At 47.8% G+C, this 21726-nt stretch overlaps 1 protein-coding gene across 1 annotated transcript; it reads left to right on the top strand.

Annotated features, from left to right (window-relative positions):
* The first annotated feature begins 5239 nt into the window (after positions 1-5239).
* LOC121864092 (collagen alpha-6(IV) chain-like) lies at positions 5240-21229 on the top strand. The gene is made up of 13 exons (XM_042363000.1): positions 5240-5356; positions 14389-14632; positions 14813-14972; positions 15071-15310; positions 16106-16343; positions 16759-16926; positions 17349-17489; positions 17857-18095; positions 18677-18794; positions 19011-19202; positions 19236-19615; positions 20201-20442; positions 21138-21229. The coding sequence occupies exons 1-13, from the start codon at positions 5240-5242 to the stop codon at positions 21227-21229; spliced, it is 2571 nt and encodes an 856-aa protein (XP_042218934.1).
* The last annotated feature ends 497 nt before the right edge of the window (positions 21230-21726 follow it).

The following is a 21726-nucleotide window of genomic DNA, read 5'->3' as shown; positions in this document are numbered from 1 at the left end:
GGTGGTGACCATACGAGTTGGGGTGAGCGACCATACAGTTGGGGGGTGAGCGACCATACGGTTGGGGAGTGACGACCATACAGTTGGGGTGACGACCATACAATGATTGAGTGACGTCCATACGGTTAGGGAATTTGACGACCATATACAGATTGAGGAGTGACGACCATACAGTTAGGGGTGACGACCTGCAGGTGAGGGTGACGACCATACAGTTGGGGTGACGACCATGCAGTTGAGGGTTGACATCAATCAGTTAGGGTGACGACTCTGTGTTCGTCTGATCCCCAAAATGTTCACTTACTACTGAAATTATATACTGAAACACTTGTTGTATCTTAAAAGTAGGTTCTCTTCTTCTCGTACGGGAGATACTATACAGAGGGACCCAGAAGCTCACTTCCGCACCACAGGACGACTGTCTTCCTCTCTCTATGTATTACTGCATTCTTTAGGATTGTACCAGATGCCAGCATTCACAAGCTAAATACATACAATGTAAAAATGATGGTTTATAGCCATAACATGGTGCACAATAAATGGGAATATTACATAGAAGATTATTACATGTTCTGTAATGCTTTACTATCCTAATTAATGGAAGTAATATAAAAGAATATTATAATAATACATGAAGGTACTACTTTGTGTCCGCTATCATACACCTCCTCCCCCTATCGTCATAGTTTCATCTTGGCCGGACCTTTTGTTTCTACAGTCTCTCGGACCTGCGGAGTACTGGGGCAGAAACACAAGGCGGGGATGGATTTACTGTAAAGACATCAACATTAGGGGACTCAACTGGGGAAGGGTCAACACTAGGCAGCTCCACAGGTCGGAGGAAACGACAGTTCCTCCACCATACTCTACCACTAGGAAGACGCACTTGGTAGTCCCTGGACCGGCCAATACCCATGACAACCCCAACCTTGTCCCAGCGGTGAGATACCGGATCTTGAATCCTGACCTGCTGGCCGATACTCAACCTGGGAAGGGGGCGGGCATGACAGTCATACCGAGCAGCGACATCTGTGGCTCGTTCTGCTGCACGGCGCTCACATTCTTCAGTCTTGGCTTGCCGTTCTTGAGAAAAAGACTTCGGGTGGGCAGGAACACAAGACCTGAGATGATGTCCATATAGAACCTGGGCTGGGGAGCGTCCGGTGAAGTTCGGGGTGTTGCGTAACTCTAACAAACCTCAATCGAAGTCCTCGCAGTCGATATTTCCTGAGGGTGACACCTTAAGGATCAGGTGTTTCACAGTCTTGACTGCGGCTTCAGCGTGTCCAATCGCCTGGGGGTAGTGGGGCGAGGTCACGACATGACGGACTCCCAACGGTCCATGAAGTCCCGAAACTCGTGGCTGGTGAACTGGGGTCCTCCATCAGTCCTGAGGCGGAGGGGAACACCAACTTCTCTGAAGTAATGTCTGAAATTCCAGATGGTGGCAGTAGCCGTTGTATCACTACCACAGGGGACGACAACAGGCCATCCAGACAATCGGTCGGCAATGACGAGGAAGGACTTCCCTGCCACTGCAAAGAAGTCGGCCGACACAGACTCGAAGGGTCGTGAAGGGTTATCGTCGCGCATTAAAGGTTCCTGTTGCTGGCTGGGTTGCAGAATCTGGCACGGCTCACAGGCATGGACGGTACTTGCAATGTCCGCGTCGATTCCGGGCGAAAATACAGTCTGCTTCGCCCGTCGCTTGGTGGCCTCCACTCCTCGATGGCTGTCGTGAAGGCGGGTCAAGGTACGGCGGCGTAGGGCAGCAGGAATGACTACTCGTGGACCATACAAGATGAAGTCTCCGTCACAATAGAGGTCCTCGCTTATCTTCCAGTACGGGAGTAGCGATTCATGAAGGTCGTATCGGTTAGATGGAAATCCCTGGGACACACAGTCGACGAGCCGGATGTAGGAAGGGTCGGCCCGGGCTGCGGTGCAGAGATCTTCAAGGGTCTTGTCTGCATCCGGTGCTGTAGACTCTTCTGATGTGAAGACGGCCTTCAATGAAACTACGGACTTGAGGGATGCAGCAGCTGTAGAACACAACAACTCGTCCTCTGGGGTGGGGAGACTGACAGGGGCGCGGGACAGGGCATCCGGGATGCACAACAGCTTACCCGCACGCCACACAGCCGTGAAGAGATAAGGCGAGAGCTTCTCTTTCAGACGTTGAAGGCGAGGATTCCCTACAGCATCCAAAGAGTAGTGATTGATAATAGGTATAAGAGGGAGATGATCCGTGAAGAGGGTGAAGTGCTGAAGTCCTATCAGGTAGAAGCGGCACTTCGCCATCGCCCAGACAACAGCCAACATCTCCAGCTCAATCGTGGCATATCGGGTCTCGGCGTCCGTCAGGAACCGGGATCCACACTGAATTAAGCGGAGTTGTCCACCGCTATAGTCCTGCAGAAGGGCGTAACCAACGCCGTAGAGTCTGGAGGCGTCAGTCTGGAGGACGGTGGGTAGGGCTGGGTCGTAACAGGCGAGGACAGGTGGACTTAAGAGGGCCTGCTTGACTTGCTGGAAGGCCTCTTGATGATCTGGGGTCCACAGGAATGTCCTCCTGGTGCTCAGCAGGGGGCGCAACGGCTGGGCTGCGGCGGAGATGTCAGGTGTGAATTCAGCCAGCTGATTGACCAGACCCAAAAAAGAACGGAGGTCTGTCAGGTTGGCAGGGGTTGGAAAATCCCTGATTCCACTTAATTTCTCCGGGTCAGCTGCGATACCTGATGCTGAGAGAGTGTTCCCACAGAAGTTCACTGATGGAGCGGCGACTACAAACTTGTCAGCGTTGAGGGTAATCCCGTACTTGCGACATCTGGTGAGAACTTCATATATTCGGGAGAGGTGGGTACAGTAGTCTTCGTCATGGAGTAAGATATCATCAACCACTTTGACACAATTCGTGACTCCTTGAAGGGCCGCGTCACCACGTTGACAGAATGCATCGCCCGTAGCGGCAAATCCCATGGGGCCTCTGCAATACTGATATCTTCCATATGGTGTGATGAATGTGGTCAAATGTTGGTCTTCTTCGGCCAACTCGATCTGCCAATAACCACATAAGGCGTCCATAGTTGTAAAAAACTTCGCCTTCGGGTCCACATTTCGAACAGCTGCGAAGGGTGTGGGTGAAGGGTGGGCTGGACGGGAAACTTGCTGGTTAAGTTTTGACACATCGGTGGTGATCCGTACTCCACCACGAGGTTTGGCGACGGGGACGAGAGGGTGGCACCAAGGTGAAGGTTCGTCTCCGGCCGGCTTGATGATTCCCTGAGCAGCCATGGAGTCAAGCTCTTGTCTAACTAGCTCCTTGTAGGCGTGAGGAATCAAACGAGGGGTGTGGATGGCAAAAGGTGTGGCACCATCCTTAAGATGAATCTTCATAGGTGGACCCACCATCGGCTTGAGTGTTGTGGAGCCTAAAGATTTCTTCGTAACCAACACGTCAGCAAACTCCTTGAGAAGGTAAGCTCTTGCATCAGAATGGGACATGTTAGTAAAGATAGGGAGTTCCTTCAACCTGTTGACATGGGTGACCTTTAAAATAGGTTTGGGGAATTCCTTGGAAATAATGGCCAACTCTTGACAATGGCCATATGATAAAAGCGGAGTCGGGATCCCATCATGAACATCAATCCGGGCTGAGCAAGACTGCTTACCAAAGGTAAGAGTAGCCCAGAAAGATCCCAAAGCTGGAGCCATCTTGGAACCATCAGCTGTCAGTTTCGTTGTCTGAGGAGGGGGCTGTAGGTTGCTCCGGGGTATTCCCAAACTTTCTAAGTGTTGTGGACCAATTACTGAGACGTCAGCACTGGTGTCAGGTAACATCTGAAGACTGGATGACAAGTTACCGTGAGAGATGACGACATTGATGTGCTGGGGCGTCGTGTCTGTGGAACAATGTACACGACGGCAGGAACGACTGGGCACAGCGTCTTGATGCTTGCCAGAAGGAGGGGGCGCGCCAGCACTACCTGAGGATGACTTCTTGGATCCTAGGTGGTGTCCTCTCTGTGTCTTCTTACGACAACATTTGTCATAATGGCCCACACGACCACAAAGTCTGCACTGAACTTTGCTAGCAGGGCACTTGACTGTGTAAGCCCAGTGACCCTGGCGGTCGCAACTTCTGCACACGCTTTGAGCAGCTGGGCACTGGGAGGCATCATGCTGTCTCGCGCAGCTGTTACACAAAGCTGCTGCTGAAGGTGTGGCTGGAGGGTGAGGGGTGGGGTTACCTTGCTGCTTCTTACCCTTTCTGTAGGAAGACACTGCCCTCACCTGGTCAGGTTGTGAGCGTAAAGCTGAAGTCGCACACCTGGCGGCCTCGTACGCTCGACATTTTGTAACAACATCTTGAAGGGAGGAAGTGGGGTCGAGGGAAATGAGACGCTGAACTAGCTCTTCATCTCGGACACCCGTTAAAATGATTGTCTTGAGTTGTGTCTCTTCACAGACTTGAGAATGTCCGGGACAAACATCAACTTCCTCTGAACATCTCTTGAGTCTTACAAAAAATGCGTCAAAAGATTCTCCATCAAGCTGCTTACATTGGAGGAGTTCTCTTCTTCTGAGTGCTTCGTTGCGCTGTTGTAATGGTCATGATAAGAGCTAACCTGAAAACCTTAAGGATTCATATTACGCTCAAACGTCCACAAAACCTTCTGAGTCCCCCAGTGGAAACGTCCCCGTTTTCTCTGTTTCCCCTTCTTTGTCTATATGGGAGCAGACGCTGTATGCTGGGACCTGTTGCCATCCATTCCTTTGTAATCAATTTAATTTTGCTTTCGATAGCTGAGTCAGAGCATTGTTAGTGAAGATAATAGTAGAGAAGGAAAAGGAGTTCATAGTCTCAATTTCAACGTCAGAGGGTACCGTAAATTAATTCATTGGAATAGGAGTAGCTGGACTCCCTGGCCTAGTTTGAGTGAGGGCGCCGCGGGCATTTTAACCGTTAGTAAGTGCCCGTCCCTTCATCCATACAGGTATGCCATTCCACGCTGTGGTGTAATTTGCCCTTCTTTAAGTGATTTGACCCAATTAATAGTTGATTGTGCAAGTGTTACAGTAACGTAGTTGATATGCTCTGAGTAAAGTCATATTTACGTCTTTAACGTCCCCTGAAACGTGTTGTTGTTGTCACCAGTTAGTAAGTGCCCGTCCCTTCATCCATACAGGTCCCTAACGCAGCCTAGGCCGTGTCTGTAGGGAGGATGTTGTATCCACCATGTCTGGGGGACATGTCCGAGGAGTCCAGTGGGATCAGTTACCTCGTGAGACCCAGCCGTCAGACTTACTTCAGACCACCTATAGCCCCATGGCGGCTCGTCTGGCCCTAACATCGGTCACGGATGGCCCCGGACCGCAAGCCACACCACTACCAGCCCCCATCATTGGTGGATGAGTGTCTACCTCAGTAGGGCTATATTTGTGTGGTGGAATTAACCCACTGGGATCTCCAGAGTCGTGGGATAGTACTCCCATGGTGGCTGGACCCCATAACATTTGTAGTATCACTCTGACGGCCTTCAAGGTGTTCTTAATGATGGCAGTTGCCCTGTATTTATGGTGCTAAGTGACTATCATAGTTGTGTTATTGAGTATGTCCACCCCGTAGGGTTGGAAGGGTATTGAATATGTCCACCCAGTAATGGTGTGAGTATGTTGAGCCTGAGGGCCTAGTAATAGATTTCATCTGTTAGTACAAACCAATTCTTTCTTCTAATTTCATATTCATGTTTAAATAAACTTTGTATTTGTATAATTGTGTATATTATTTACCTACAGTATTTACCGTTATTTCTTCCCTATTGCTTGATACTATCATTACACCTACCCACGAGCCTCCTATCGTCACGCTACCAATGGTGATATATAAGAGTAAAAGGAATTGTTACTGGCACACAGGCCCTCATGAAGGGTGGCAGTAGCAGCCCTCATAAATGGTGGCAGCTCAAGCCCTCATAAATGGTGGCAGCGGTGGGATGTAATGAACATAGTATCGAGTTGGGAGGAATGACTGTGATACTGTAGTTTAACTGAGTTATAACCATTTCTCTGTACGGGTATTTAATAATCATTCCACTGTAACTAATGAGTATTTCAGATTGCTAATGATTTTGTCCCATATTTTTCCGAGGTACAGCTTTTTGTGGTGGTTTGCAGAGAGAGTGAAATAAGTTCAAAGAAATACCTTGGAGTTAGGTTAGAAAAAGTCTTGTTTAAAGTAAAAGGAAACCTGCAACAATAACTTGTAGAGTGTGAATAAGGTTCATTAATAGTGGAAGAATTTTGATATGTAACAATCTGCCCAAATTTTTTTTCTGTTGTTAACTCAGTATTACTTACAGACAGTGAATACATGTTTGGGCCGTGGCACTAGTTGTGAAATGTTTCCATCGTGGGAGTGCCCAGTGTTTTAATTCTGAGTGCTAACAGAAGCATTGCACTATATACAAAGGTTAAGTGGATGCTAATTCTGTACTTGTCATATTCTTTAGTTATGTGTTAGGTAGGATATATATTCCATTTACTTAATATCTCGGGGCATTTTACAGTTCCTACTATTAATATTCCTATGTATATGCTATAATTTTAAAGTTATTTTAACCAGGTGCTAACGGGTCATTATTTTGTGTAACGTATGTTATGTGAACTCTAATGCCAGTATACTTTCAGAATACAGTATTATATATGTGAGGACCTTATGGTGATACGGTATATGGAAAATGTTATACAAGTGTATGGACCCAGAATTGTGAGTACGGAAATTCGTGAAGTGTTCACGCAGTGTTGCACCATACTGAGTCTGTGAATGGCAAAGTGTCTAAGTGAATTTTTGATGCCATAATAGTATCTTTGGGGAGATTAATAATCTGAACAGTAGTTTGAATAGTTGATGCATGGAGTGTTAGTCGTATTGCAGAAAATCAGTACCAGTCCGTGGGTCTTGAGTGAGCACTGTGCATGTATTGTATTTACAGTGGGATATACCTGTAGTATTGATTTGTTGTAACACAATGGCAGATGCTAACGCAAATAAGGGGACCATGACGGCCAAAGCCGCTGTTGATTTAGCAACAAAAGTCCCAGCACTTCTGGCTAAACTCGCTAAAGCCATGGGTAAAGGAGGAGAAAACCAGTGGTTAGACTGGATCTTTAAGAAACAGTGGGCTTTGTAAGTGAACCTCCTTGGTTGTTGATGGGTAGTGAAGTGCACAATCTGTTGTAGGTAACTTTTGGTAATTGAAGAAGAAAAAAAAAAATGGAGGATGTTTTTTTGGGGGGGTTAAAAGTATTTTGCAGAGGAAGGGTCAATTTGCAGTAAAGACAGAGATTGGAAGATGGATTGGCAGTTATGCAATCATCTGAAGGGTATCTGTTACTCGTATGAGTAAAGATACCAGTGGTGAATTCTCAAGTTCTGGTTGGTAAGTCCTACGTAGGCTGGGTGTTGTTGGTATATAGGTGTAGAGTTCGTGACTTTCAGGGAGTATTCGGGCATATAAATATGGTGCTATTACTTCTACATGGCAAATGCCATAAGTACAGACAGTTTTTGGTTTGGTGGTGTTCTCATGAGGACCGTTTCGTTAGCATTGAATTCTTGGGAATACCCGCTCGTTCGGAGTCCCTTGAAGGGTGCTGCCTCTCGCGAGTGCGACATAACTCTTAAGATTAAGGGCAACAAATCATTCCTTTGACTTGATGGGGTCCGTTCGTCTATGTCCTAGCTTGAGAAATCTATGTTAAATCTCAGTGTGTCCTGTCAGCATTTGACCAATCGCGTAAAAGAAACTTTCATAATCTATGAACATTGAAATTTGAGTTCTGTAAGGAAATTTTGAGTGTGCATTTTATCTACCGATGTGAGGGTGTATTTTGTAACATGTAACACCATTTATTATTATTATTATTGGATATGAGGTATCTAACTCAAATCATTATTATTCTATGATGATGTACTTGACCCCATTTATTATTATATGATATGATGTATGTAACACCATTTATTATTATATGATATGATGTATGTAACACCATTTATTATTATATGATATGATGTATTTACCGCCATTCAGTATTATTATGACATGATGTACCTAACCCCATGTGCTATTATTTTTGGTGCTATTTTGTAATATGTATCCCAATATATTTTTTATGAAGGTGTGTCACATTCTAATTGTATGTTAACAGATTTCCATTTCTTGTACCTAATCCTGACCACCGGTAGGGAATTATTTTTCTAGTTTTATTGATATAATTTGTGCAATGTTTGTATGAGGATTTATACTTTATATTAATGATTTAATATGTATGTCACTACTTACGTGTTTTCTGAACGTTACCGCATAATGATGAATCTTGGGGAAGGAGGAAGCTTTGTAATGGTCATGATAAGAGCTAACCTGAAAACCTTAAGGATTCATATTACGCTCAAACGTCCACAAAACCTTCCGAGTCCCCCAGTGGAAACGTCCCCCGTTTTCTCTGTTTCCCCCGCCTTTGTCTATGGGAGCAGACGCTGTATGCTGGGACCTGTTGCCATCCATTCCTTTGTAATCAATTTAATTCTGCTTTCGATAGCTGAGTCAGAGCATTGTTAGTGAAGATAATAGTAGAGAATGAAAATGAGTTCATAGTCTCAATTTCAACGTCAGAGGGTACCGTAAATTAATTCATTGGAATAGGAGTAGCTGGACTCCCTGGTCTGGTTTGAGTGAGGGCACGCGGGCATTTTAACCGTTAGTAAGTGCCCGTCCCTTCATCCATACAGGTATGCCATTCCACGCTGTGTTGTAATTTGCCCTTCTTTAAGTGATTTGACCCAATTAATAGTTGATTGTGCAAGTGTTACAGTAACGTAGTTGATATGCTCTGAGTAAAGTCATATTTACGTCTTTAACGTCCCCTGAAACGTGTTGTTGTTGTCACCAGTTAGTAAGTGCCCGTCCCTTCATCCATACAGGTCCCTAACGCAGCCTAGGCCGTGTCTGTAGGGTGGATGTTGTATCCACTATGTCTGGGGACATGTCCGAGGTCCAGTAGGATCAGTTACCTACGTGAGACCCGGCCGTCAGACACTTCAGACCACCTATAGCCCCCATAGCTGGCTCGTCTGGCCCTAACGCTCGGTCCACGAGGTGACCCCGGACCACCAAGCCACACACCACTACCAGCCCCCATCATTGGTGGATGAGTGTCTACCTCAGTAGGGCTATATTTGTGTGGTGGAATTAACCCACTGGGATCTCCAGAGTTCGTCGGATAGTACTCCATGGTGGCTGGACCCCATGGCTGTTGCTTGAGTATCACTCCTGACGACTGAGTGTTGTAGTGGCAGTTGCCTAGTATTTATGGTGCTAAGTGACTATCATAGTTGTGTTATTGAGTATGTCCACCCCGTAGGGTTGGAAGGGTATTGAATATGTCCACCCAGTAATGGTGTGAGTATGTTGTGCCTGAGGGCCTAGTACGAGATTTCGTCTGTTAGTACAAACCAATTCTTTCTTCTAATTTCATATTCATGTTTAAATAAACTTTGTATTTGTATAATTGTGTATATTATTTACCTACAGTATTTACCGTTATTTCTTCCCTATTGCTTGATACTATCATTACACCTACCCACGAGCCTCCTATCGTCACGCTACCAATGGTGATATATAAGAGTAAAAGGAATTGTTACTGGCACACAGGCCCTCATGAAGGGTGGCAGTAGCAGCCCTCATAAATGGTGGCAGCTCAAGCCCTCATACTGTCCCTTAACATGTTCTTGTAACTTGTCGAGCACGGCCTCTACCGTCAGAGTTGTCGTAGGAGGCACTTGAAGTGTGTGCGCGAGAGTATGTTGTGTCTCTAAGGACAAACACATATGAAGCTGTATCATCTGTTTCGGCTGTGGTAAACTTGACAAGTCAACCATTGTTGCATAGTCTTGCCAACGACGACGCCATTCCCGAAATATCTGATAGTAAGCGTCAGACATCAGAGAGGGAGGCGTGTGTTCTGCAGCCTTTTGAGGGGCTGTTGATCCGACTCTGGGAAATGAGGTACCAGTACCACTAGTCGTATCAACATTAGTAGTAGCAGACGAATCTTGCACAGTAGATCGTTGTGGGGAGGCTAACAGAAATCAAGACTTCAAATCTGGCTTGATCTTCCCTTCTTCTCAGGTCATCCTCACTTCTACGTATGTCTTTGAGTTCTCTGCGAGTCTGTTCCTCTTTGTGGCGCCGTCTTTCAGACTCTTTGTACCGAATTTCTTCCTCTTCTCTCCTTGCAATATTGTCCTGGCGTCGAGAAGTTTCCATCCACTTAATCAGTTGAAGGAGATCTGTGGACGCATGCATCGCAGGAGAGCTTGCTCGCGACGAACGAGGAGATTCTGTGGGTGACTGGGCGTTGTCAATGTGGGGAACGTGGGGCCTGAGTGTGGGCAGGGAGAGGTGTCCCACACTAAAACTCATAATCTCATCGTCCAGGGTATCGCGTTGATCCCTGTGAGACATGCCGACAGCCTCTGTACTCTATCTGTGCAAAAGACCGGGTCAGCCCCTCGTAATCTATGCACAGAATTACAGAAGTTTGAAGTAACTCACAAGAATAAAATATAAGGTGATTCTGTGAATGCATGTGTGTGTGTGTGTCTGGCGGGAGGCCAGGAGAGACTTGGCGCGCTGCCAGACGTAGGAGCGGCTGGGCAGCGTCGAGCGCTGGTTCCTCAGTTACCCTCTGACCAGAGACGGGAGAGCACGTACTGTCGGGCCGCTCCCTTAGTCATCTGACCGCACTATGCACAGACAATTATGATTAAAATACACAACACAGCACTTCACAAAACACTTCACTTCACAGCATAGCACTGTACACAGCATAGCACTTCACAACACTGTAAGTCTAGAGGCTTGTAGTAGTCTTGCTGTAAATCCTGATGAAGCTGAAGACGAGACACCATTAACACAGTCTGGGCGGGAAGGCTTGTCCACTGTATCTCACTGATAAATAAACACTGCGCCATCTGTGTTCGTCTTGATACCTCCAAAATGTTCTATACTACTGAGGGTATATATAAACACTTGTTATCTTAAAAGTAGGTTCTCTTCTCGTACGGGAGATATATATACAAAGGGACCAAGAAGCTCGCTTCCGCACCACAAGGACTCGCAGTCTTCACTCTCTCTATGTATTACTGTGTGCTTGCATGTACAGATGCCAGCATTCACAAGTTGGATACATACAATGTAAATATGATAATTTATATACATAACATGGTGCATAATAAATGGGAATATTACATAGAATTAATACATGTTCTGCAATACTTTACTACAAATAATTAATACAGTAATATAAGGGTAACATAATAATACACAGCTTAAGGTACTACTTCGTGTCCATATCATACAATGAAGACCAACTCTTTTTGTATTGTGACGGGATGCAGGATGTTTTATAAGGAATAAATTAGTTAAGTCATGATTGATGTTTCACCCTTCTTCCCACTCGCGATTTGGTCAATGAAAAACCCAGCCCAATGCCTAGCTTACGCTGCCCGTTACCTAACGAGATACATACTGCCCGGGGGGTCTGGTGGCAGCGACCTTAAAATTAAGAATAGAGTTAAGTTATCCCCTTAGAATTAGTGACCCCAGAATCGGGCAGTATAACCCCAGTTTATTTCACATGAAGATTAACCATCCTAATGCTACCTTGGGGGTTAAGTTAAGTTTTGGGTAGGCTAGGTTAGGTGACATTTTATTAGGTCAAGTTAGATGATGTTATGCTATTACGCTACATAATATTCAAATCCACCGCGCTTGTAGAATCTCAGGAGAGACGTGTATTTCCCATCTGTTTTACCCTCAGGATCACTCCCAGTAAGACCCGCCTTCGAACACAGTTGTCACTACGTTTATTGCATTCTCTACTGGCAAACGCAACCTTGAATTAGTCTGTTTAAATCAACTTTAGTAATTCGCCAGACCTTTGTCAACTGAGGGTCATCTTTGAATGAGTAACAGTTAGTTTGTTTGTGATTATTGTCATTGCGTGAGTAGCGATCACTGGCAACTCAGGGGTATATAAACTCAAGATGGCCAGGGAGCGCGTCCCCTGACGCTGCCCCGTTTGTCTCCAGGTCGAGGGTGGGCTTAATTGAAACCCACCGGTCGCTCGGAGCCGGTGGATACCCAGCAGTGGTCAATATAGGAGTGATGGCGCTGATTCGGCATGATTAATCGGCTCTACTCTACCTCGTGGGCCGAGGACCCCAAACCCATCTCGGGTCGGAGTGTAACCGACCACAACAGCAGTTGTTAGAGGCGCCAGTGCTATACCCTGGGACAGGCCTTGGAATTATGGTCCACAGTGTGGTTGTATGTGTTTTTACCAGTATGTTTTATAAGGAATAAATCAATTAAGACATGTTATGGTTTCACCCTTCTTTACCCTTATCGATCTGGTCAATGGAAAACCTAACCCAATGCCTAGTCCACTCTGCCCGCTACCTAACGAGCTACATGCTGTCCAGAGGGGGTCTGGTGGCAGCGACCCTTAGAAATTAAGATTAGAGTTAAGTTATCCCCTTAGATTTAGTGACCCCAGAATCTGGCAGTATAATGCCAGGTTAGGTTAGGTTAGGTCCCAGGGGTTCCCAATTAGTTTAGGTAACACCCCAAACACACCTCACAACACTACTCATTATCCCTATATAATATATACTTTAAATATTAGCCTTTCATATTATTTTCTTTTGAATGATTGTAAATAAATATCGCTAATTAATGATCAAAAGTAAGTCCTGGCTAGACCAACACTGGCACATGTTCAGGTATAGTTCACTCAAGAGCCCCTACAGTACACACCCAGTTGTGTGCAGCAGATAAGTGACTGGTTGACCGACTGGCATGTAAACTGTCAGGTGGGGAAGTGGATATGTTAATAAAATACTTATATACGTTGTCTGGCATCTCACAGTTGAGATGAAAACATGTAAGTCTTCGAGTAGTCGACCCCTGGTGAGGCGAGGACAGGTGGGCAGCCTCCACTCTTCCTCGACTTTCCTTTTTTTTTTGTACTGACCTGAGTCAACCTCCTTGTATGGTACCTCCACCTGCCCCCCCTCCCCTCCTACACACTCCAGAATGGTGGCTTTTTATGACCTTCCCTCACCCCCTCTCTCCCATATACTAACAAATGGTCCCTTCGTTCCTCCTTCCCTCCTTACCACCTTCCTGGACACACCCTCACCTAGACACGCCCTACATGTCCTGGACACCCTACATGTCCTAGACACACCCTTTCACAAGGTTCAGTTTTGATATTTGATGTTCGCGGTTACATTTTTTTTTTGGGGGGGGGACATTGTCTGGCTATCCTTGATAAGCTTCTTTACTGCCAGTCTCTACAAAGCTGAGCTTTACAAACTTATCTCCCAACTGATGAGAAAATGAAGCTTTTAAAGTTAAAATTTTTATGTGTTTTGAATTAAAAATTAGATTTTATCTGATCAGGAAGGAGGGAGGAGGCGAACCTGTTTTTTCCCCTGGTGTGAGAGGGAGGGAGGGAGGGAGGAATGCAGGGAGGGATGCAGGGAGGGAAGGAGGCAGATGATTTTTCTTTTCTTTTTTATTGGGCACCCCCCTACATCCTTGTGTAAGGTGAAGAGCAGAAGCAGCGCCCAACAGGGAAGCATGCTAAGTTCATGCTTGCCTTTATGTGTCATGAGTTAAGGGCGAAGGAGCCTGAAGAGTCAATGGCGTAGAAGCCTGAAGAGTCATCAAGTTATTGGAAGCTCCAACAACTTGTCCCTGAATACGAATTCGCAACTTTCGATTTACAACAGGTACCAATTTTATTGCTAGGTGAACAGGGACTAATGGGGTCCAACTAAGGTCTGGTGGTGGCGCAACAAGGTTAAATACAGTACAACTCACCGTTGCTGGGATACTTGTAGCTCCGTCCATCGAGGAGGGGGACAAAAACACTTAAACCAAAATCCTCTAAACCTCTTACTTACCTAAGATGTGTGTCTTAAAAGTTCATGAGTCGTGTGTTATCAAGTATTTGGAGATGTGTGAGGTGTTAGAGGTCATGATCGTGTGTTGGGAGGGAGACGGAGGGAGGTGAGGAGGAGTTATAACGGACGGTGAGAAAGAGATGTGTTTACCTAAGACTGCACCTCGACCACTTACACTTCTCAACTTATCTCTTTCACATTTTGTTAACTCTAGAATTTAGTCACATGGACCGAGATGTGAACGATTGGACCCACTTAATACGGGAATTTAAACTCTTGGTTCCTGTACGTGTGAGAATTTTAGTAGAATTTATGAAAGGGAAACACAGTAATATCGATGTTTGATCACCCAGAGCCCTACAAGGCTCCACAGATACACGAGGATCTACAGCTCTACAAGGCTCTATAGCTCTATAAGGAATCCTCAGCTCTACACGGTTTCACAGCTCTACAAGGCTCTACTGCTCAACAGGTCTACAAGGTCTACAGGTCTACAAGCTTCTACAGCTCTACAAGGCTCTACAGCTCTACAAGGATCTACAGGCCTACAGGGCTCTACAAGTCTACAAGGCTCTACAGCTCTACAAGGATCTACAGGTTTACAAGGCTCTATAGGTCTATAAGGCTCTACAGCTCTACAAGATTCCACGGTTCTACAAGGTTCCACAGGTCTACAAAGATCTACAGCTCTACAAGGCTCTACAGCTCTACAAGGCTCCACAGCTCTACAAGGATCTACAGGTCTACAGGGCTGAACAAGTCTACAAGGCTCTACAGATCTAAAAGCCTCCACAGCTCTACAAGGCTCTACAGCTCTACAAGGATCAACAGGCCTACAAGGCTCTACAGCTCTGCAGGTCAACAAGGCTCCACAGCTCTACAAGGCTCCACAGCTCTACAAGGCTCCACAGCTCTACAAGGCTCTACAGCTCTACAGGTCTACAAGGCTCCACACGTCTACAAGGCTCCACAGATCTACAAGGATCTACATGTCTACAAGGCTCTACAGCTCTAAAAGGCTCTACAGCTCTGCAGGTCAACAAGCTCCACAGCTCTACAAGGCTCCACAGCTCTACAAGGCTCCACAGCTCTACAAGGCTCCACAGCTCTACAAGGTCACACCAGCTCTACAAGGCTCCACGGCTCTACAAGGCTCCACAGTTCTACAAGGCTCCAGGCTCTACAAGCCACAGCAGCTCTAGGCTCTACAGGTCTACAAGGCCCCAGGTCTGGTTCCACAGCTCTACAAGGCTCTACAGCTCTGCAAGTCAACAGGTCTACAACCTACAGGTCTACAAATTATCTCTAGCTCTGGGCTGTCAGCTTTACAGGGCTGTACAGCTCTGGGGCTGTACAGCTCTACAGGGCTGTACAGCTCTAAAGCTGTACAGGTCTACAAGGCTCTACAGCTCTACAAGGCTCTACAGCTCTACAAGGCTCTACAGGTCTACAAGGCTCAAAAAGGTCTACAAGGCTGTACAGCTCTACAAAAGCTCTACAGGTCTACAAGGCTGCACAGGTCTACAAGGCTCTACAGGTCTACAAGGCTCCACAGGTCTACAAGGCTCCACAGGTCCAAGGCTCCACAGGTCTACAAGGCTCCACAGGTCTAAGGCTCTACAGGTCTCAAGGCTCTACAGGTCTACAAGGCTCCACAGGTCTACAAGGCTCCACAGGTCTACAAGGCTCCACAGGTCTACAAGGTTCCACAGGTCTACAAGGCTCTACAGGTCTACAAGGCTCACAGGTCTACAAGGCTCCACAGGTCTACAAGGCTCCTGGGTCTACAAGGCTCACATGTCTAGGCTCCACAGCTCTACAAGGCTCCACACGTCTACAAGGCTCCAGGTCTAAGGCTCCCACAGGTCTACAGGTCTACTAGGCTCTACAGGTCTACAAGGCTCCACAGGTCTACAAGGCTCTACAGGTCCACAAGGCTCTACAGGTCTACAAGGCTCTACAGGTCTACAAGGCTCCACAGGTCTAAGGCTCCACAGGTCTACAAGGCTCTACAAGGACTGCAAGGCTCTACAGGTCCACAAGGCTCTACAGGTCTACAAGGCTCTACAGGTCTACAAGGCTCTACAGGTCCACAAGGCTCACAGGTCTACAAGGCTCTACAGGTCACAAGGCTCCACAGGTCTTCAAGGCTCCACAGGTCTACAAGGGCTCTACAGGTCCCAAGGCTCTACAGGTCTACAGGCCTACAGGACTGCAAGGCTCTACAGGTCCTAAGGCTCTACAGGTCTACAAAGCTCCACAGGTCTACAAGGTGCTACAGGTCCACAAGGCTCTACAGGTCTACAAGGTCTCAGGTCTACAAGGCTCTACAAACCACAGGCTCTACAGCTCTACAAGGCTCCACAGGTCTGCAAAGGCTCTACAGGTCTACAAGGCTCCAGGTCTACAAGGCTCTACAGGTCCACAAGGCTCTTCAGGTCTACAAGGCTCCACAGGTCTACAAGGCTCACAGGTCTACAAGGCTCCACAGGTCTACAGCTCTACAAGGATCAACAGGTCTACAAGGCTCCAGAGTCTACAAGGCTCCACAGGTCTCCAAGGCTCCACAGGTCTACAAGGCTCCACAGGTCACAAGGCTCTACAGGTCTACAAGGCTCTACAGGTCCTAAGGCTCCAGGTCTACAGGGCTCTACAGGTCTGAGCTCCACAGGTCTACAAGGCTCCACAGGTCTACAAGGTCACAGGTCTACAAGGCTCTACAGGTCTACAAGGCTCTAGGTCTACAAGGCTCCCCAGGTCTACAAGGCTCCACAGGTCTACAAGGCTCCACAGGTCTAGGCTCTGAGTTACAAAGCTCTAAAGGTCTGCAAGGCTCTACAGGTCCTAAGGCTCCACAGGTCTACAAGGCTCTACAGGTCCACAAGCTACAGGTCTAGTCACAGGCCCCACAGGTCTACAAGGCTCTACAGGTCTACAAGGCTCCACAGGTCTACAAGGGCTCTACAGGTATACAAGGCTCCACAGGTCTACAAGGCTCCACAGTCTACAAGGCCACAGGTCTATAAGGATCAACAGGTCATACAAGGCTCCACAGGTCTACAGTCCACAGGTCTACAAGGCTCCACAGGTTCCACAAGGCTCTACAGGTCTACAGCTCCACAGGTCTACAAGGCTCCACAGGTCTACAGGCTCCTGGGTTACAGGATCAACAGGTCTACAAGGCTCTACAGGTCCACAAGGCTCTACAGGTCTACAAGGCTCCACAGGTCTACAAGGCTCTACAGGTCCTACAAGGCTCCACAGGTCTAAGGCTCTACAGGTCTACAAGGCTCTACAGGTCTGAGGGCTCCAGGGTCTACAAGGCTCCACAGGTTCTACAGGATCAACAGGTCTACAAGGCTCACAGGTCTACAAGGGCTCCACAGGTCTACAAGGCTCCACAGGTCTACAAGGCTCACAGGTCTGGGCTCAACAGGTCCACAAGGCTCTACAGGTCTACAAGGCCAACAGGTCTACAAGGCTCCACAGGTCTACAAGGCTCCACAGGTCTACAAGGCTCTACAGGTCCTGGGCTCTACAGGTCTACAAGGCTCTACAGGTCTACAAGGCTCTACAGGTCTATAGGATCAACAGGTCTACAAGGCTCTACAGGTCACAAGGCTCCACAGGTCTACAAGGCTCACAGGTCTAAGGCTCTAGGTCTGGGGCTCACAGGTCTCAAGGATCTCCAGGTCCAAGGCTCCACAGGTCTAAGGCTCCACAGGTCTACAAGGCTCTACAGGTCTACAAGGCTCAACAGGTCTAGGGGCTCCACAGGTCCATAAGGATCAACAGGTCTACAAGGCTCTACGGTCACAAAGGCTCACAGGTCTAAGGCTCACAGGTCTACAGGATCAGGGTCTACAGGCTCTACAGTCCAGGCTCTACAGGTCTACAAGGCTCCACAGGTCTATAAGGATCAACAGGTCTACAAGGCTCTACAGGTCCACAAGGCTCTGGGTCTACAAGGCTCTACAGGTCTACAAGGCTCCACAGGTCTGGGGCTCCACAGGTCACAAGGATCAACAGGTCTGGGCTCTACAGGTCTACAAGGCTCCAGGTCTATAAGGATCAACAGGTCTACAAGGCTCTACAGGTCCACAAGGCTCTACAGGTCTACAAGGCTCTACAGGTCTACAAGGCTCTACAGGTCCACAAGGCTCTACAGGTCTACAAGGCCCACAGGTCTATAAGGATCCACAGGTCTACAAGGCTCTACAGGTCTACAAGGCTCTACAGGTCTACAAGGCTCTACAGGTCTACAAATACAGGTCTACAAGGCTCCACAGGTCTAAAGGCTCAACAGGTCTGCAAGGCTCTAGGTCTATAGGATCAACAGGTCTACAAGCCACAGGTCCACAAGGCTCCACAGGTCTACAAGGCTCTACAGGTCTATAGGATCAACAGGTCTACAAGGCTCCACAGGTCTACAAGGATCAACAGGTCTACAAGGCTCTACAGGTCTATAAGGATCAACAGGTCTACAATACAGGTCTATAAGGATCAACAGGTCTACAAGGCTCCACAGGGGTCCACCAAGGGCTCCACAGGTTCTACAAGGCTCTACAGGTCTACAAGGCTCCACAGGTCTACAAGGCTCCACAGGTCTACAAGGCTCCACAGGTCTACAAGGATCAACAGGTCTACAAGGCTCTACAGGTCCCTGGGCTCTACAGGTCTAGGCTCCACAGGTCTACAAGGCTCTACAGGTCCACAAGGCTCCAGGTCTACAAGGCTCTACAGGTCTAAGGCTCTACAGGTCTAGAGGCTCCACAGGTCTAAGGCTCCACAGGTCTACAGCTCTACAAGGATCAACAGGTCTACAGGCTCCTGGGTCTACAAGGCTCCACAGGTCTACAGGCTCCTAGGTCTACAAGGCTCCACAGGTCTATAAGGCTCCACAGGTCACAAGGCTCTACAGGTCCCTGGGCTCTACAGGTCTACAAGGCTCCAACAGGTCTACAAGGCTCCACAGGTCTACAAGGCTCCAGAGTCCTGGCTCTACAGGTCCACAGGGCTCTGGGTCTCAAAGGCTCTACAGGTCTACAAGGCTCTACAGGTCTATAGGATCCAACAGGTCTACAAGGCTCTACAGGTCCACAAGGCTCCACAGGGTCTACAAGGCTCTACAGGTCCACAAGGCTCTACAGGTCTACAGGCTCCACAGGTCTAAGGATCAACAGGTCACAAGGCTCTACAGGTCCAGGGCTCCACAGGTCTACAAGGCTCTACAGGTCTACAAGGCTCTACAGGTCTAGAGGCTCCACAGGTCCTGGGATCAACAGGTCTCACAAGGCTCTACAGGTCCACAAGGCTCCACAGGTCTACAAGGCTCCACAGGTCTACAAGGTCAGGTCTAAGGCTCTACAGGTCCTCAAGGCTCTACAGGGTCTACAAGGCTCCACAGGTCTATAAGGATCAACAGGTCTACAAGGCTCTACAGGTCCACAAGGCTCTAGGTCTACAAGGCTCTACAGGTTACAAGGGCTCTAGGTCTAAGGCTCCACAGGTCTACAGGATCAACAGGTCTACAAGGCTCTACAGGTCTACAAGGCTCCACAGGTCTATAAGGATCAACAGGTCTACAAGGCTCTACAGGTCCACAAGGCTCTACAGGTCTACAAGGCTCTACAGGTCTACAAGGCTCTACAGGTCACAAGGCTCTGGGTCTACAAGGCTCCACAGGTCTATAAGGATCAACAGGTCTACAAGGCTCTACAGGTCTACAGGCTCTACAGGTCTACAAGGCTCTACAGGTCTACAAGGCTCTACAGGTCTACAGGCTCCACAGGTCTACAAGGCTCAACAGGTCTACAAGGCTCTACAGGTCTACAAGGCTCTACAGGTCTACAAGGCTCCACAGGTCTAGGATCAACAGGTCTACAAGGCTCTACAGGTCCACAAGGCTCTACAGGTCTACAAGGCTCTACAGGTCTACAAGGCTCCACAGGTCTATAAGGCTCAACAGGTCTGCAAAGGTCTACAGGTCTACAAGGCTCTACAGGTCCAAGGCTCCACAGGTCTATAAGGATCAACAGGTCTACAAGGCTCTACAGGTCTACAAGGCTCTACAGGTCTACAAGGCTCTACAGGTCCTGCAAGGATCAACAGGTCTACAAGGCTCTACAGGTCTACAAGGCTCTACAGGTCTACAAGGCTCCACAGGTCTATAGGATCAACAGGTCTACAAGGCTCTGGGTCTATAGGATCAACAGGTCTACAAGGCTCTACAGGTCTACAGGCTCTACAGGTCTATAAGGATCAACAGGTCTACAAGGCTCCACAGGTACAAAGGTCTACAGGTCTGGGCTCTACAGGTCCTGGGCTCCAACAGGTCTACAAGGCTCCTACAGGTCTACAAGGCTCTACAGGTCTAAAAGGATCAACAGGTCTACAAGGCTCCACAGGTCTACAAGGATCAACAGGTCTACAAGGCTCTACAGGTCTATAAGGATCAACAGGTCTACAAGGCTCTACAGGTCTACAAGGCTCAACAGGTCTACAAGGCTCCACAGGTCTATAGGATCAACAGGTCTACAAGGCTCTACAGGTCACAAGGCTCTCCAGGTCCTAAGGCTCTACAGGTCCTGGGGCTCTACAGGTCCACAAGGCTCTACAGGTCCACAAGGCTCTACAGGTCTACAAGGCTCCACAGGTCTACAAGGATCAACAGGTCTACAAGGCTCTACAGGTCCACAAGGCTCCTACAGGTCTACAAGGCTCCACAGGTCTACAAGGCTCCACAGGTCTATAAGGCTCCAACAGGTCTACAGGCTCTACAGGTCTATAAGGCTCTACAGGTCTACAAGGCTCTACAGGTCTACAAGGCTCTACAGGTCTACAAGGCTCCAACAGGTCTACAAGGCTCTACAGGTCTACAAGGCTCACAGGTCTACAAGGCTCCACAGGTCTATAAGGATCAACAGGTCTACAAGGCTCTAGGTCCTGAGCTCTACAGGTCTACAAGGCTCCAACAGGTCTACAAGGCTCTACAGGTCCACAAGGCTCTACAGGTCTACAAGGCTCCACAGGTCTATAAGGATCAACAGGTCACAAGGCTCTACAGGTCTACAAGGCTCTACAGGTCTACAAGGCTCTACAGGTCTACAAGGCTCTGGGTCTATAGGATCACAGGTCCACAAGGCTCTACAGGTCTACAAGGCTCTGGGTCTGCAAGGCTCCACAGGTCTATAAGGATCAACAGGTCTACAAGGCTCTACAGGTCTACAAGGCTCTACAGGTCTACAAGGCTCTACAGGTCCACAAGGCTCCACAGGTCTACAAGGCTCTACAGGTCCATCAAGGCTCCACAGGTCTACAAGGCCTTACAGGTCTAGAGGGCTCCACAGGTCTATAAGGATCAACAGGTTCAAGGCTCTACAGGTCCACAAGGCTCCACAGGTCTACAAGGCTCTACAGGTCTACAAGGCTCCACAGGTCCACAAGGCTCCACAGGTCTACAAGGCTCTACAGGTCCACAAGGCTCCACAGGTCTACAAGGCTCCACAGGTCTATAAGGATCAACAGGTCTACAGCTCTACAAGGATCAACAGGTCTACAAGAATCTACAGCTCTACAATGTAATGTTACAATATATTCACATGAAGAAGATTACATATAGGTAGAATATTGATAGTATAAGAGTGTAAAGAGAGGAAGTTTTGGTAGCGTGGCCGTGATAGATATTTACA

The sequence above is a fragment of the Homarus americanus genome, unplaced genomic scaffold (assembly GCF_018991925.1).
Source record: "Homarus americanus isolate GMGI-L3 unplaced genomic scaffold, GMGI_Hamer_2.0 scaffold40135, whole genome shotgun sequence".
Classification (NCBI taxonomy): domain Eukaryota; kingdom Metazoa; phylum Arthropoda; class Malacostraca; order Decapoda; family Nephropidae; genus Homarus; species Homarus americanus.
Note: the sequence above shows the minus strand (reverse complement) of the source record. Positions and strands in the feature narration are given on the sequence as shown.

Coding starts and splice junctions, on each gene's coding strand:
- LOC121864092 (XM_042363000.1), top strand. CDS start 5,240: ATGTCTGGGGGACATGTCCGAGGAGTCCAGTGGGATCAGTTACCTCGT. Junction 16,927..17,348: donor TACAGGTCCACAAGCTACAG/GTCTAGTCACAG, acceptor TGAGGGCTCCAG/GGTCTACAAGGCTCCACAGG. Junction 18,096..18,676: donor ACAGGTCTACAAGGCTCCAG/GTCTATAAGGAT, acceptor AAGGATCAACAG/GTCTACAAGGCTCTACAGGT.